Here is a 16,028-nt window from a genome sequence, read left to right on the forward strand (position 1 = left end):
GTGAAACTCAAAGATTTCAAAAGTTCTGCCACTATCCAAAGGTGGTCCAGGACTGACTGTGGCAAGCCCATTTTCAACAGCCAGTAATCGGGCAGTAGGATGCAAAGATGCTCTTCAGAAATGTGTTCTGGTGTGGCAAGCATATTTGGTGGGAAGGAGAGATAAAACAGGGCATATTCTTTTTGAGCAATTTGCAAGACCTATCTGTCAGACGTGATGGATTGCCAACCAAGGAGAAAGTGCTAGACTCTGCTTCACACTGGTTGGGCATGCACTGCTATTGGCCAGTTCAAGTGGTTTGTAAGTCACTGTATCAAGGGATGAGGATATGGAAGCCCCATGGCAGCACACGTTGTCTACTGGATGCATAGATGCAGTCTCGAGAGGACTGGGCTTTCTGCAGCATCACTGGTTCTGAGTGTTGTCTGAGGCTATGAGCTAGTCTTCTAAACTAGCCCATACATTTCTGGAACTGGTGTGAAAATTGTTTGGCAGGGGTCCAAAACAGTGTCCTTAAACCGGTCTATTCCAAAACAGAGTCTAACTTCTCTCTGAAGAGGCAAGGCCCATCGAAGGGCATGATCATTAGTACAGTGAGTATATCACTGGGGAACCTCATGGACATTATAAAAGCATGTCTGTGAAGGAAAACACTGGTGCTAGCTGTCCTGCCAAAGTATCCTGATATGCTTGGATAACATACTTAGCACCACCTTCCCATGTATTGTCAGAGCCAACAAGGCACTAACTGCCGGCAAGATGTCACTGGCCATGTCTCCATCAATTATTTTGGTTTGTCTATCTAATGGAGATTTTGGAAAAGACTTGTGATTCATCTTACATGTTGAAGCTTATTGTAGGAAGTTGGCTCTGTATGCACTATTTCAAAGTAAGGAATAGTATGCACAGAGTCCAAGGGTTCCCCTTAGAGGTAAGATAGTGGCAAAAAGAGATAATACTAATGCTCTATTTTGTGGTAGTGTGGTCGAGCAGTAGGCTTATCAAAGGAGTAGTGTTAAGCATTTGTTGTACACACACAGGAAATAAATGAGGAACACACACGCAGAGACAATTCCAGGCCAATAGGTTTTTGTATAGAAAAATATATTTTCTTAGTTTATTTTAAGAACCACAGGTTCAAATTTTACATGTAATACTTCAAATGAAAGGTATTGCAGGTAGGTACTTTAGGAACTTTGAATAATCAAAATAGCATATATACTTTTCACATAAATCACATATAGCTATTTTAAAACTAGTCAGTGCAATTTTCAACAGTTCCTGGGGGGAGTAAGAGTTTGTTAGTTTTTGCAGGTAAGTAAACCACCTACGGGGTTCAAGTTTGGGTCCAAGGTAGCCCACCGTTGGGGGTTCAGAGCAACCCCAAAGTTACCACACCAGCAGCTCAGGTCAGGTGCAGAGGTCAAAGTGGTGCCCAAAACGCATAGGCTTCAATGGAGAAGGGGGTGCCCCTGTTCCAGTCTGCCAGCAGGTAAGTACCCGCGTCTTCAGAGGGCAGACCTGGGGGGTTTTGTAGGGCATCGGGGGGGGACACAAGTCAGCACAGAAAGTACACCCTCAGCAGCACGGGGGCGGCCGGGTGCAGTGTGCAAACATGCGTCGGGTTTTCAATAGAAAGCAATGGGAGACCAAGGGGTCTCTTCAGCGATGCAGGCAAGGTGGGGGGCTCCTCGGGGTAGCCACCACCTGGGCAAGGGAGAGGACCTCCTGGGGGTCACTCCTGCACTGGAGTTCGGATCCTTCAGGTCCTGGGGGCTGCGGGTGCAGAGTCTTTACCAGGCGTCGGGATCTGAGGAACAGGCAGTCGCGGTCCGGGGGAGCCCCGGGATTCCCTCTGCAGGTGTCGCTGTGGGGGCTTAGGGGGGTCAACTCTGGCTACTCACGGTCTCACAGTCGCCGGGGAGTCCTCCTTGAAGTGTTTGTTCTCCACAAGTCGAGCCTGGGGCGTCGGGTGCAGAGTAGCAAGTCTCACGCTTCCGGCGGGAAACGCAAGTTGTTTCAAAGTTGCTGCTTTGTTTCAAAGTTGCAGTCTTTGGTGAACAGGGCCGCTGTCCTCGGGGGTTCTTGGTCCTTCTAGAGCAGGGCAGTCCTCTGAGGATTCAGAGGTCGCTGGTCCCTGGGGAAAGCGTCGCTGGAGCAGTGTCTTTAGAAGTGGGGAGACAGGCCGGTAGAGCTGGGGCCAAAGCAGTTGGTGTCTCCGTCTTCTCTGCAGGGTTTTTCAGCTTAGCAGTCCTCTTCTTCTTAGGTTGCAGGAATCTGAGTTCCTAGGTTCTGGGGAGCCCTTAAATACTAAATTTAAGGGTGTGTTTAGGTCTGGGGGGTTAGTAGCCAATGGCTACTAGCCCTGAGGGTGGGCACACCCTCTTTGTGCCTCCTCCCAAGAGGAGGGGGTCACATTCCTATCCCTATTGGGGGAATCCTCCATCTGCAAGATGGAGGATTTCTAAAAGTCAGAGTCACCTCAGGTCAGGTTGCCTTAGGGGCTGTCCTGACTGGCCAGTGACTCCTCCTTGTTTTTCTCATTATCTCCTCCGGCCTTGCCGCCAAAAGTGGGTCCGTGGCCGGAGGGGGTGGGCAACTCCACTAGCTGGAATGCCCTGGGGTGCTGTAACAAAGGGAGTGAGCCTTTGAGGCTCACCGCCAGGTGTTACAGTTCCTACAAGGGGGAGGTGATAAGCATCTCCACCCATTACAGGCTTTGTTACTAGCCACAGAGTGACAAAGGCACTCTCCCCCATGTGGCCAGCAACATGTCTCGAGTGTGGCAGGCTGCTAAAACCAGTCAGCCTACACGGGTAGTTGGTTAAGGTTTCAGGGGGCACCTCTAAGGTGCCCTCTGGGGTGTATGTTACAATAAAATGTACACTGGCATCAGTGTGCATTTATTGTGCTGAGAAGTTTGATACCAAACTTCCCAGTTTTCAGTGTAGCCATTATGGTGCTGTGGAGTTCGTGACAGACTCCCAGACCATATACTCTTATGGCTACCCTGCACTTACAATGTCTAAGGTTTTGCTTAGACACTGTAGGGGCACAGTGCTCATGCACTGGTGCCCTCACCTATGGTATAGTGCACCCTGCCTTAGGGCTGTAAGGCCTGCTAGAGGGGTGACTTATCTATACTGCATAGGCAGTGTGAGGTTGGCATGGCACCCTGAGGGGAGTGCCATGTCGACTTACTTGTTTTGTCCTCACCAGCACACACAAGCTGGCAAGCAGTGTGTCTGTGCTGAGTGAGGGGTCCCCAGGGTGGCATAAGACATGCTGCAGCCCTTAGAGACCCTCCCTGGCATCAGGGCCCTTGGTACCAGGGGTACCAGTTACAAGGGACTTATCTGGATGCCAGGGTGTGCCAATTGTGAAAACAAAAGTACAGGTTAGGGAAAGAACACTGGTGCTGGGGCCTGGTTAGCAGCCCTCAGCACACTTTCAAATCAAAACTTAGCATCAGCAAAGGCAAAAAGTCAGGGGGTAACCATGCCAAGGAGGCATTTCCTTGCACTTATGCATTAGGAATCTCTGGAGTAAGGTGCTTAGTGGGAAAATCTGTGTCACCAGAGAAAAGCTCTCTCTCATGGGAGGTGTTAGCCTACTGACATTCTGTAAGCCAAGGTATAAGGCATCATCAGTGTAATGAAAGAGGAGATACCCTACTCCCCCCAACCATCATCCTCAGTTTTCTGTGGTGCACCCTTCTCTGACACAGAGTCAGAGACAAAAACTGTAATGGTTGATAGTTCTTATGAAGTAGATGAACAAGAAATGATTAGAGTCATGGTGTATGACAACGGGCAGTGCCTTTGTAATCTCAAAGAGCAACATTAGTCAAGCTTGGGTAAATGTCTGTTAAGGATCTTACATGAGTGTCGACACTGAATTAACCTCCGGAGCTGGTATTTGGGTGGAGGGAACTGGCATGGATTGTAAAGCTAGAGCAGAAGTTTGTACTGAAGTCAATACAGGTACCTTAACCGATCCCAAGGGGACAATCAATACTAGGGAGATAGTCCCTGACAGTAATTTGTACCGAGGCCCCAGCAGTTCCATGGGTCCCAAAGAGGTTCCAGAGGGAGCCAGAAGCACATTGAAAATTTGCAGCATGTCCCCTTTGAAGGCATTTATCTGCTGAGGGGTTGACGACAGCCCTGGACACTCATAGCACGTTCAAGTGAACTGAGGGATTGGATCCATAGCCAGTGAGATTGATGGAATACATCTGACATTTCAACACCCTTGCGCCTTCTCTCTGGAGTCAGAGTGCCGGGATAGGGTTGAGTTCTGCTTCTCATTCTTGTGATTGTATTTAGACTTGGGGTTCAGCTTATTTCAGGACTTTAGGCAGGAAATGGAGCAGTTGTGGGGGCAACAATGTGACTTGGACCAGGCCTATGACTTGGAGTGGAAGCGGAATCTGCATGAGTTCCACAACATCCTTTTGTGTTCAGAGACATACAGTTTTGCCTCCTGGTCTCAAATCGCCTTTTGGTGCAATAAACTGCATTTGTCCCATGACTTTGAGCCGTGTCCTGAGCCCAGGCACCAAACAGGCACACCTTGTGTGGATCTATGACCGAAATTTGCTTCCTGCCATCATGGCATAGTTTGAATCCTGTTCTTTTTAGTGCAAGCATTGTTCCCTATCTCACTGTAGAAAAATTTGCAATGGTCGGAGTGGCGCCCTGGATCGTCAGAAAGTAACTGAAATCAGCATGCGGGGGGTGGGGGGTTGCATTTATATCCAGCCGTGCTGTCACTTCCAGGATGGAATGGAGCCAACATCAAGTCACACAATGCCTTCTAGTGGTGCATGAGAATACTGAAAAATGCTCCAGATGCAGCCTGACACATGGGGGATATTGTAAGTGGCAGAATCTGCAGTTAGAAATATCCATCAGGAGTCCCATTTTCATCTCCCCAGCACTTTGGTCTTGTGCTACATTAAGCAGTTTAAAATCAAGCAGCACACACAAGAAAACACATTGAAGAAGGGAATTGAAGATAACAGACAAAAAGAAAGGTAGATCAAAAAAAGAAAAATTCAGAAAGGGCAATAATATATGAAGTCCAAGAAAGATTTGAATGTGTCTGGAAAAAAAAAACAATAGGAGTACTCAAAAAGAGAGTGGGCCTGTACATAGCTGCAGACTTAAATTATCAAATCAGATAGGGTTCTCTAAAGAAGCTAGGGTAAAAATGTTACTTATGTGAGGATTTCTGCAGACAGTGCCTTTGACTGGCAAAGTCAGTTTCACCTGAATGGAAGCTTCCTCCTTTCAGTGGACCCAGTATTGAGAACTTCCTTCACCATTCACCAGTCCTCAGCTGTCTTAGATTCCTCCAGCTTTTGATCTACCACTGCACAAGGCACCAGCAGTGCAAGCCTCCTCCAGCAGTGTTCTGGCAACCCTATAATCCTTCAGCAGGGTGATAATCCTCCTGCTGTGTTTTTAAAGTCCTGCTGCCTGTAGAAGATTACTCTGCAGTGCCCTGTCAATGAAAAGTTCACCAGCAGTGTGAGCTTGTTCCTGCAACCCTAAAGTTCCCTAGCAGGGAGAGCTTCTCCTACAGTGCTCTACCAGCAGTTTTTTTCCTCATCAGTGAGCATCCTCCCACAGTGCCCTCCCAGTGCTTTAGTTGTCCAGCAGCGTGAGCTTCCTCCTGCAGTGGCCTCCAGGTTTAGCACCCAGCAATGCTAGAAAAAACAATTTGTTGTCTTGGACAGTGGACTTAGCACCCATCATGGACCTGGGATCCCTTGTAATGTCCTCAAGAAACTTACTGAACACATGCAGCTCAGCTCGGCCCTCCGCAAAGCCAACCACACCGGCGCCAATCTGGCAGACGAAGGTCCGCTCATCTTGAACTGTCACATCACGGATGACCAATGTGAAGTTCGGTAGCACAGTGATTCGATCCTTATACTCAGTATCCAGTATGGATGGGCTATCAGGACCCATGTCTGGGCCCATATAGGAGATCTTGGTGCGTCCATTTTTCTCCTGCAAAGACAAAAATAAGGAAGTCAGTTACCTTCTAAGGGGCACTTTCTCCATTCTGTATCTTTTCCTGCTTGCTCCTCACACATCACGTCCTGTCCAACGAGACCCCCTTCAGCATTGCCTAGTCACCTCACATCCACCAGAGGCCAAATGGCTTTACGGAAACTCAAGAGATTCACTGAAAATCCCCATCAACCTTTACCACCAAGCTACAAGACACACTACTTTGACATAGTCAGGGATCATGGATCCCCCATCTATGCCAACTACTGTGCAACAGGGCAACATTCGTCCCCAAAACAGGTTTTTGGCAGGTCAGCCAAAATCAAATATTCAGGTTTAGTAACATACAGTTTAATTTTCCTACTCAAAGCTGCAATGTTAAAACATATCCACCCATAAAAAGTTAACTTTAACCCAGAATACACACTTTATAAAGTGTAGCAAACTACTGCTAGCGCAGGTGTTTAAAAAAAAAAAAAAAGATTAATGAGTGTTTATGTATTTTAAATAATAGATTTATGTAGAAAATATAACATAGAGAAATAATGCACGCATTTGAAAATGTGATCAGGAAGAATGGCCACTAATGTTAACAAAGTGTACTAATCAATGATTTAATACTTATGAAATGTTGAATATATGTTATACTTATGCAGTAGTATGTCATATTAAGGGTTATGAATTAAGCTTTAGGTTTATTAATTGTAGACCTTAACTACCCGGTGTCTTGGCCTACTTGCCAGGCCACATGTAAAAGGTGTATTTCTTAGCGTTTAATAAAATGAATGTCCAATGAATGTTAAACTGTGAATTTCTATTGTATTGTTTAAATGTGCTCATAACGGAAGCTTCTTGTGTGAACTGACTGCTAGGAGATGATGTTCCGGCTAATGCAACATTTTATATCTAATGTGTGTGAGACTAATTTTCCCAGGACGAGAACAATGAAGATACTGACTAGAGTAGAAGCTGAAAATATATTGTTACCTGTCAGCCGGATGATGTGGACATCGCAAGACAAACCAATCAACGACATGTGAACGGAGTAATATTAGAATTCATAGATTTGGGATTTTTTTTTTATTGGACAGAGTGTGAACATATGATTAACTGACCAATAGGGATTAGGGGGTAGTTTTAACAGTTTTGACTCAACAAGAGTACACGGAGAGAAGACAGCCCATTGTCCATTTTTCCTGACCGAGAGTTTACTACTTTCTTATGCGTCTTAACAAGAGACATGCTTATCTTTCATGCTTAAAGACTTTGGGGGTGATTCTGACCGCGGCGGACGGCGGTCGCCGCCCGCCAAGCGGTTCCCGACGAAAGACCGCTCTGCGGTCAAAAGACCGCGGCGGTCATTCTGGCTTTCCCACTGGGCCGGCGGGCGACCGCCGAAAGTCCGCCCGCCAGCCCAGCGGGAAACACCCTTCCCACGAGGACGCGGGCTCAGAATGGAGCCGGCGGAGTGGGAAGGTGCGACGGGTGCAGTTGCACCCGTCGCGAATTTCAGTGCCTGCAAAGCAGACTCTGAAATTCTTCGTGGGGCCCTCTTACGGGGGCCCCTGCAGTGCCCATGCCATTGGCATGGGCACTGCAGGGGCCCCCAGGGGCCCCGCGGCACCCCCTACCGCCATCCTGTTCCTGGCGGGAGAACCGCCAGGAACCGGATGGCGGTAGGGGGAGTCAGAATCCCGGATTCTCAAGGGCAGCGGGAAGTCGGCGGTACACCGCCGACTTTCCGTTTCTGCCCGCGGCTGAACCACCGCGGTCAGAATGCCCAGCGGTGCACCGCCAGCCTGTTGGCGGTGCTACCGCCGACCTCCGCCATGGCGGTAATTACCGCCAGGGTCAAAATGACCCCCTTTGCCTTTTCCGAACTCTGATGCTGAATCCTGTGCCTTGCTGATTGACTGATGTCCTGAGGACGGAGACTGATTCTGCTTTGCTGATGGACTCTGAGGATAGGGTTAACCAAAACTGTCATTATCATGCATATTTGCTTTGTCTTTCTAGGTACCATAACCTTTAAATGTTTTGTTGTTCAAGCTTTGATTAGATTACGTTTCTTCCGCCACTTTGGACAACCAGTTTTGTTTCTATACATGTTTCATCTGATTTTGAGATTAATCGACATGACCTTAGCATTGTTAATAGAGGGAAATAAATATTCTAACTTTCACTAAAAGGTGTGGTTATTCATGACTGAAAGGTCATGGTGTGTGACAATTACTGACTCCATTGATTATTGATTTTATTGATTACTAATGATTATCGATTATTGTGTATTGATTATGTACTGGAGCTATGGTAAGAACATCTTAATTGCGAGTCAATAGGTTAATCGACCAATTCGCGTTTCCTTGTAAGTTTACTTATTAAGGTCAGACGCGCTAACAGACATGGTAGCAGAGGATGGTTAGTCTCCTTAAGAGCTTACCATAGACGTCCGGTATAGAATAATAGACGAACAGATGTAGTAGCAGTTTGATGAGTTGGTCCTTTGAGAGTTCATTATTATTAAGGGTTGTTTTTGAGGATGTTCCTGGTGTTCTAGTGATAGTGTGAGTGAAATAGGTTGCGCTTGGATAGCTTATGCAAATTGCAGATGAATTGTGAGGTTTGCGAGGATTTTAGGGAGTTGGCGTACTCCAAATGAAGTTGTAGTAAGAGTGTGCGTACTCTGCAGTGTCAAGAGTAGGGAAGTCGTTGAACTTTATATTTGTGTGGCACTTTGTGCTAAAAAATTATCCACGTGGTTGTTGATGTACGGACCCTGCATGGTCTAAGATTCCAGAGTATATTGAAAAGTGTATGAGACACTTGGTTTATGTTGTGATCTGTTTGGTTTAGTAGGTTGATCGGGCGTAGACAACAAGTCCGAAGTGAGTGAAAGAAAATTTCGACTGAGATTTGGTGAGTCCTATGTGCACCAGGACAGACCCATTGATCAGTTGAGAGTAAAATTTGCGGGTCAAATTTTGCTTGCGAATCTGGGAGACGAGAAAGAAGGAGTAGCGGTAAGTGTGGGAAGAGCCAACAGTGAAAAATCTGTGAGGTTTCTGAAGCGATTGTGTTACCTTTCCTGTAGTAAACCAGCAGATTTGTTTTTGTTTTTTGATTAGTGCTCACAATATTTGCATTAGTTTGTGTGAAATTGGAGTGAAGGAGTACGAGCCGCAAGACTTTGTCAGCCGCAGTATGTGTGAGTGTGACATGATTGGAGCCGCGCTGGGATAGGACGGTTAGAGAGAAGGTTCGCACACGGATTGGCAGCCTTCCATGAGAGGTAACTGGTTGAAAATGTAGGTGAAAGGAATCTTGGGATTAAAAGTCACCTCCTGATTTGATTTTGATTAACAAAAAGGAAGAAAATATTAAGTTTTTCAAAGCATTAAAAAGTGCCCTAAGGGGAGAAACGTATATTACAACGAGTGTAGGCGAGGCTGCACCGCCAGAGGGTACACCAGCTTACATTGCACTGGAAGAGAAGGGTGTTGCGCCATGTCTTTGGCTAAAGCAATGGTGCAAATTGACAGAGAAAGATAGGAACCTAGCGTTTCCTACAAATGGAACGTTCAATTTGAGGGTTTTAGAGCATTTATGGATGGTGCTGTATGAATCTTAGACCCTTCCGAGACCAGCACAGTTTGAGGCATTAGCGGTTTGGGAGCTAGTAGCCAGACAGCAGCAGCACTTGAAATTTGAAAGGAGGATGAGAAAGGCAGAAAAGACTCTAGCAGAGGCTAGATGGAATTGTGTTCAGAAGGCATGGAGAATGGAGACTTTGCAAGGGATTAAGTTGTTTCCGGCAATAACACAGGAAAATGAGAAGGAAGGAAAGGAAGCTACTAGGGAAACTAATAGAAGTCTGTCCGAGAATAGGGAGGGTAGAAAGTCTTGTTAGAATCCATTTTGAATTGCTTCGTTTCTTTTACACGTGTAAGTTTGAGCTTTTGTTGTCTCTGAACGCACTGTCTATCACATATGTTATCTTATGTATATTTGTTTAAGTAAAATAAGCCTGGTTCCACGCCATGGGTTTGCAGCTGGTTTCTTTCCCTAACTGGGGCACTGTACTCATTATAATTGTGTGTTCAAAATAACTAACTGACCTCGGCTGTGGTATTTTGGGGAGGGAAAGGCTGATATCTATACCTTTGAACCACGTAATCCTTTGAAGGGTCTCAAGAATGTGGGGAGTCAGGCAGCTGCAGAGGGGAGGCAAGGACAAAGCTGGGAATGGAACCGGTGTGTGGAAACTGATTAACTCCTTAAAATATCTGTATGACGTATATCATTATTTACACATTTTATGTATCCTTTGATGTATGAGTATAAATATCACTGTTAAACGCTTTATGCTAGCACACTTTACTTCGGGCCTGGGATGCCAGTGGTAAACCTGTCCTCTTTGCTGCAGCAAAAATAAACAGACCTTTGGTCATTGATTTTTCACTCCGGCTCTCCGTGTCAAAAACTCCTTTGTAAATGCATTTGTAAGTATCTGCAAATATGTGCATTTGACAGTCTTCCAGTGGAGGAGGACTCGGACTAAGAGGAGTTTATTACAGTTATTGAGAGATCGACCACTACCATATACAGTACATGAGAGTGGTCCAAGTACCAGTATTGATCCGACAGCCCTGACACAGGTTAATGGGACACCAAATCTGGTGCAGATTAAAGCTAGCCTGGCACAGAATGCGGTGCAAAGTGGTCTTAATGTGCCTACCACTCCTGGAGTGCAGACCCAGATGCAACTGTCACAGGTTCAGATAATTTATCCTGATGTGCCCATTATGGGAACAACTTTGTTGTTTGCTGACTGGACCACTTAAAGTTTGATGGTTCAAAGGATGATAATAAGAGTAACAGAAAACTGTGGACACATAATAGGCTCTTAAGTTCTAAAAAGCAGTGATTCAGTTTCTGTCACCTACCTGACCCATTGACCAATTCTTCTGTATTTGGATGAATGTTTGACTCACACATTCCATGTTCAGTGTTCATGGCTAACTCTTCAATTTTTAGTTAAAGTATCCACCAGCTTATCTGTTTCCCTGTATTTAGCCGAACGCCTTACCAACCACTTGGAATTTGGCAACATTATTTTAGGTACTATTCATTGCTGGACACAATACTATAGTACACTGTGCAGAACTCATTTTCTGCAGTTTTCATTTCACTTTCCACTCAATACATGGGAGTGCCCCAGATCTATGTTTCTTCCTGGTCCTCGCACAGAACCCATCCCTGCACCACTTCTCGTTCAGCACCCACATACTTACCTGGTCTTAGAACCTGTGCCAATGTTCCCTACCCCTTCTGTCCACCAAATAATGTCCTCGCATAGATTAGCTGACGATGGCTGTAATTTTCTGCCCTCTACCAGCCCACTGGAAATAGTTTGTGTTTCAAACCCCTTTCTCCCCATCTCAGTCTTTGCATAGAGCCAGTGACAGAGGTTTTTCACTGCATCCCTCCGCCTATCCCACAATATTTACACAGATCAGTGGCAGTAGTTTTCCATCTTTTCCTTGAGGCCCCTTCTGCCCCTACTCACCCAGAATAAGTAGAAGTAGTTCTCTGCCTTTTTTAGCTATGACAATCTCACAGAACTTGCACAGACCAGTGCCAGTAGTATTTTACCCTTTCACGTGGGCCTACCCCTCTCTATCTTACAAAAATCTACTGGCAGTATTTTTCTGCCCTCCCCTCCACCTGCTCCACAGTACTAACACAGACCAGTGGCAGTAGTTTTTTGCACCTTCCCTCCTATGTCACAGTGTACTTTCACAGACCAGTGGTAGTAGTTTTCTGTCCCTTACTGTCCTTTCCACCCCCAAACACTACCTGTACTTACATAGAACCAGTGCTGGTACGTGTAGTTGGAAGGCTCTGAAATGTTGAAACTGCAGTCGATGCGGGCAGTGCCTCCTTCCTTCACCTCCACCTCTTCTGGCACCGAGATCAAAACCTTGCCATTCACCCCTAGGCAATCACAGACAGAAAAAGATGTCAACAGAAGCAGGTCAGAAGTGTAAGAGGGAGACAAGTGAGCAGAGGAGGAGTCTGGTACATAGAAATGGGGATGATGAGCAGATCCATAGGGATGGGTGACTGAGGACATAGCGTACGTGGCAACAGGGCCATTTGAGAATTAGAAGACCGATGGAACAGGAGACAGAGCGAGCAAGAGGCAGGCAGTATATTTTGACAGTGGAAGGGGAAGGTCAGTTGGAAAGGATAAATGATACTTATAGACAAGGAACAGTAAGCCTGCTTTAGACTTTGGGGGATGGAGTAATGTCAATCAGGGCAATAGAGTAAATTATTCAGATGCCCTGAGGGACATCCCGTGGCTGAAATTTTGAAATGTCGGCTGGCCCAGGAGGCGACTCTTAATATTGGCAGCAACCACCATCATGTCCTGTCAATGTTGTAAAAGTTTGATGGGCAGGTCATCAAACATAACGGATGGCTGTCTAACTTTTAATTTGGAAATGATGAAGCTAAAGACCCTTCACACTATGGGCGTGTCGATAATTTTAAAACATTTCCTAGTCCTCCTCCATTACCTGCCGCTGATGGACAGCAAAGAAATGCCATCCAACCACCTACTCTAAACTGAACAGATGATCAGATGGCTCATCTCCATCGGGCTGTAGGAGGAGTATGTTAGGGACGGATCTGGAGTAGGCTCCTTCATCAATATATTGTTGGTCTGCCCACCGCTAAATCAGGTGGGCCATCTGTGAGTTAGGTGGAGTGGATACTCCATTGCATTTGCAACTGAGTGCCCACCCTGCCAAGCTCTAAATCAGCCCCAGAGTGGAAAACAGAAAGAGAGCACTGAGAGACAGGTGGTGACAGTGAGATATCACAGGGTAAAAGCTGGTAAAAGAACAGAGGAAGGAGAGGATGGTAAAGAAGGGGTCGACGACTAGAACTGAGAAAGCAGTGATTCTCACCTTCTTTTGACATTAGAATAAAAAATAAAAAATCTGATTGACTACATTAGCATATTTATCTTACGTGCTTGGATCAAAAGTGTAACTTATGTCTAGTAAAAACAGTCTAAAATTTACTATATTTTGCATTCACTAAATTTCGCACAGGAGCTCATGCCTCGTAATGCAATGTAGCACTAACTACATGGCGCTTTGCAGTAGTAAGTAAAAAGGCCCTTTCTTTTACATCATACATAACTACAGTGGTCCGAACAGAAGTTTTTTTTTAATTTTGGGATCACAAATATCCACTCATTTCCTTCAACACAACCCCTAAACTGAATTTGTATTATGAACTAAATCATATAAATGCATCACAAACAACATCTATAATTCAAAAAAATATTCATACACCAGAAATCACATAAATATGAAATGTAATTATTATTCAGTCATAACGATCATTAATCATACAATTTAAAATATAGTTGTCCCATGACAGACAATACATAAAGGTGAAGAACGTGTCCAGAAAAAGTGCTCATGATTAAAGAAAGTGAAAAGGGAAAAATTCAGTCTGGATTGCTATACATAGATTATATACAAAGGAGACTGTAGGTTAACCATTTGACAATCACATTAATGTAAAACACATTCCCAAAAGCGTAAAAAGTCCAAATCACAATTGCCCTTCAGTGGTCTCCGTACACCAATCCAAGCTCAATACAATCGTTGAAGTTTTGACCCAGCAAAGAAAACAGGGCCTATTCTATCCCCAAATGCTGGTCTTCATCAAGACACGCAATGGAAAGGAGCAACCTGACATATTCAGACCTAAGGTGAGACAAAGATCAAACTTATGGAATCAATACATCCGGCACCTCAACGTAGACCAACTCTCCTCCCTCCCACAGAACAAGAGGAATGTAGGGACGCTCCAGCAAGGTTAAAGGAAGAAAAGGGTATACATTCTTAGTAATAAGCCCCGAATTAGTCAACTATTACCCATGTCTTTGTACTAGGGGTGGATTACCACTTTACCCAAAATGGAATACAGCAACCAGATTCAAAGGGCACCCATCATTTGTCCAATAACCAGAAAACTCATTACCCGCTGTGTCCCCGGAGCTCGTCTTCGTCTTGAGAAGTATGCCCTCCGTCGACGGGGGAAGACTCGTGATTCTACTCTTCTTTCTTTAGCATCAGTTTGTGTCGGACGGTTGAGCGAGTGCTCATGTTAAAACTTCAGTAAATGAGACATACTGTCCACTCGTTCCAGTAAACAGAGCACATGGAGGCACCATCAACGTGCGCTAGAGATCCACGTTTGATGCAGCAAAGCAATAGGGGAAACTCGAAACAGCTCTTGATGTGGCTGCCTACAGTTCACAGTAATTACACTGTAAAACCCATCTCTGCAGTGTCTCTGCCATGGGGTCTTGGCTAGCGGTTCACCTACACTACAGTGCAACGGTCCAGCAACTTCAGTCAGCGATTAAGCAACTGAAAAAAGGGCAAACTCGTTTATTGTATTGGATTCAGACTAAAACACTATCTTTCCTTTATGAAAAATGTACTCACAGTACCCCTCTGGAACACTTCATCAAAGTATTTTACCACAAAATAGGGACATAGGCATAAGCTGTGCATAAGAAAAAGATACTAATAATAATAGTCGCCTGCCTTATTCATTCACCTACTGGTATGTCAGGAAAAATATGCAATTGTATACAGGTATAAATGGGTACAGGTATAAATATGTATAGACACACACACACACTACCAGATGTTTCAACACAAATGCTGTTAAGCACCCACACACATAAGTCTCAAAGGCATGCCACCAGAAATCCAAGCATGCCGTCACACAGCAACATTACACAGCCACAGCCACACACCCGCCATGAGACACACCCACGTACCACCAGACACCCTGCACACTCAGATGACCAGATACCTAATGTAATATGCCCCTTTAAACCATCATAAGATGCCCACACACCAACCAGACTGATACACACCAGACAAACACTCACAACACATGCACACAAGCTCTAAAAGACACCCATCATAAAATGCCCTAACACCGACCGACTTTTGCCAGGCATTGGTCTTATGGAAAGTCTTGTTCATTATCTCCCTGAGAGCCATATGCCCATTCTTTTCATGTGCCTTCTCTTCCCTAAGTTCTCCTCCTGAGACAAGACTTAGGGCGTAATAATGATTTTGGAGGTCTTCCCGCCATCCCGCCACGGCAGTGGTCCCAAGTACACTGTCAAGTCGACAGTCTCTCGCCTGCCCTATTTAGATGTCACAGCTAACCCAGCTGTGATGTTCCCGACAGCGGGGAACCGGTGTCGGACGCGGTCAGCAATTTTGGAAATATTTTTTCATATGTGTCAATGCAGGTGTGTACATTTTGACAAAATAAGTGTAAAATGTACACATATGCATGAGACGTGAAAAAATACCTTGTACGAGTACCTTGCTGAAGTCCAGAGTTATGCGCCAAAGTCCAATCAATAGGAGAAAAGTGCAATACGTACTAAACTGGTTTGTGGTCCGACAGGGTCATTTTCTTCAGGGTCAAGTTGCTGCTGTGAAGAGGGGGCTTGGACTAAGGGGTCCACATCGGAGCCTGAAGGAAAAAGAAGGAAATGGGAGAGTTTGCACCCCATTTCCTTCGATTACGCTGTCTTGAAGCAGGCAGTCTCCCCGCTACAGTCGGCTCGATGGGAAGGCACCTTGGAACTTGGACAGCGGGAACATTGTCTGTACCACCTCCCACAGCTGCTTTTCCCCTTGCTGCCATTGAAGCAGTCAGTGAATGGCTGGCGGAGTCAGTGGTACTCCAGCGGTCTCACATTCAGCTATTCGCCAAGATCGCAATACAGTGGGCAGACTGCCAACTAGGTGGGTGGGGAATCTGACGATGTTTCGACAGTGGGACCGTTTCAGCCGAGATCGTAATCAGGCCCTTAGACCGGATCTTCTTGTTAGTATTTCTCACATCTTCATGATCTGTCACTAATGCCCAATAACACCATCCATA

The 16,028-nt window shown here is 45.5% G+C and overlaps 1 protein-coding gene across 2 annotated transcripts in view; it reads right to left on the reverse strand.

The window, feature by feature from the left end:
* MCAM (melanoma cell adhesion molecule) overlaps nt 1–16,028 on the reverse strand; it is a 172,792-nt gene that overhangs the window by 77,385 nt on the left and 79,379 nt on the right. For both annotated transcript variants that reach the window (XM_069224843.1, XM_069224844.1), the window contains exons 2-3: nt 11,890–12,017; nt 5,801–6,020 (exon numbers count right to left, since the gene is read on the reverse strand). In XM_069224843.1, coding sequence (XP_069080944.1) covers nt 5,801–6,020; nt 11,890–12,017 — 348 coding nt within the window. The remainder of the gene's footprint in view (nt 1–5,800; nt 6,021–11,889; nt 12,018–16,028) is intronic.

Source organism: Pleurodeles waltl, chromosome 3_1 (assembly GCF_031143425.1).
Source record: "Pleurodeles waltl isolate 20211129_DDA chromosome 3_1, aPleWal1.hap1.20221129, whole genome shotgun sequence".
Classification (NCBI taxonomy): Eukaryota; Metazoa; Chordata; class Amphibia; order Caudata; family Salamandridae; genus Pleurodeles; species Pleurodeles waltl.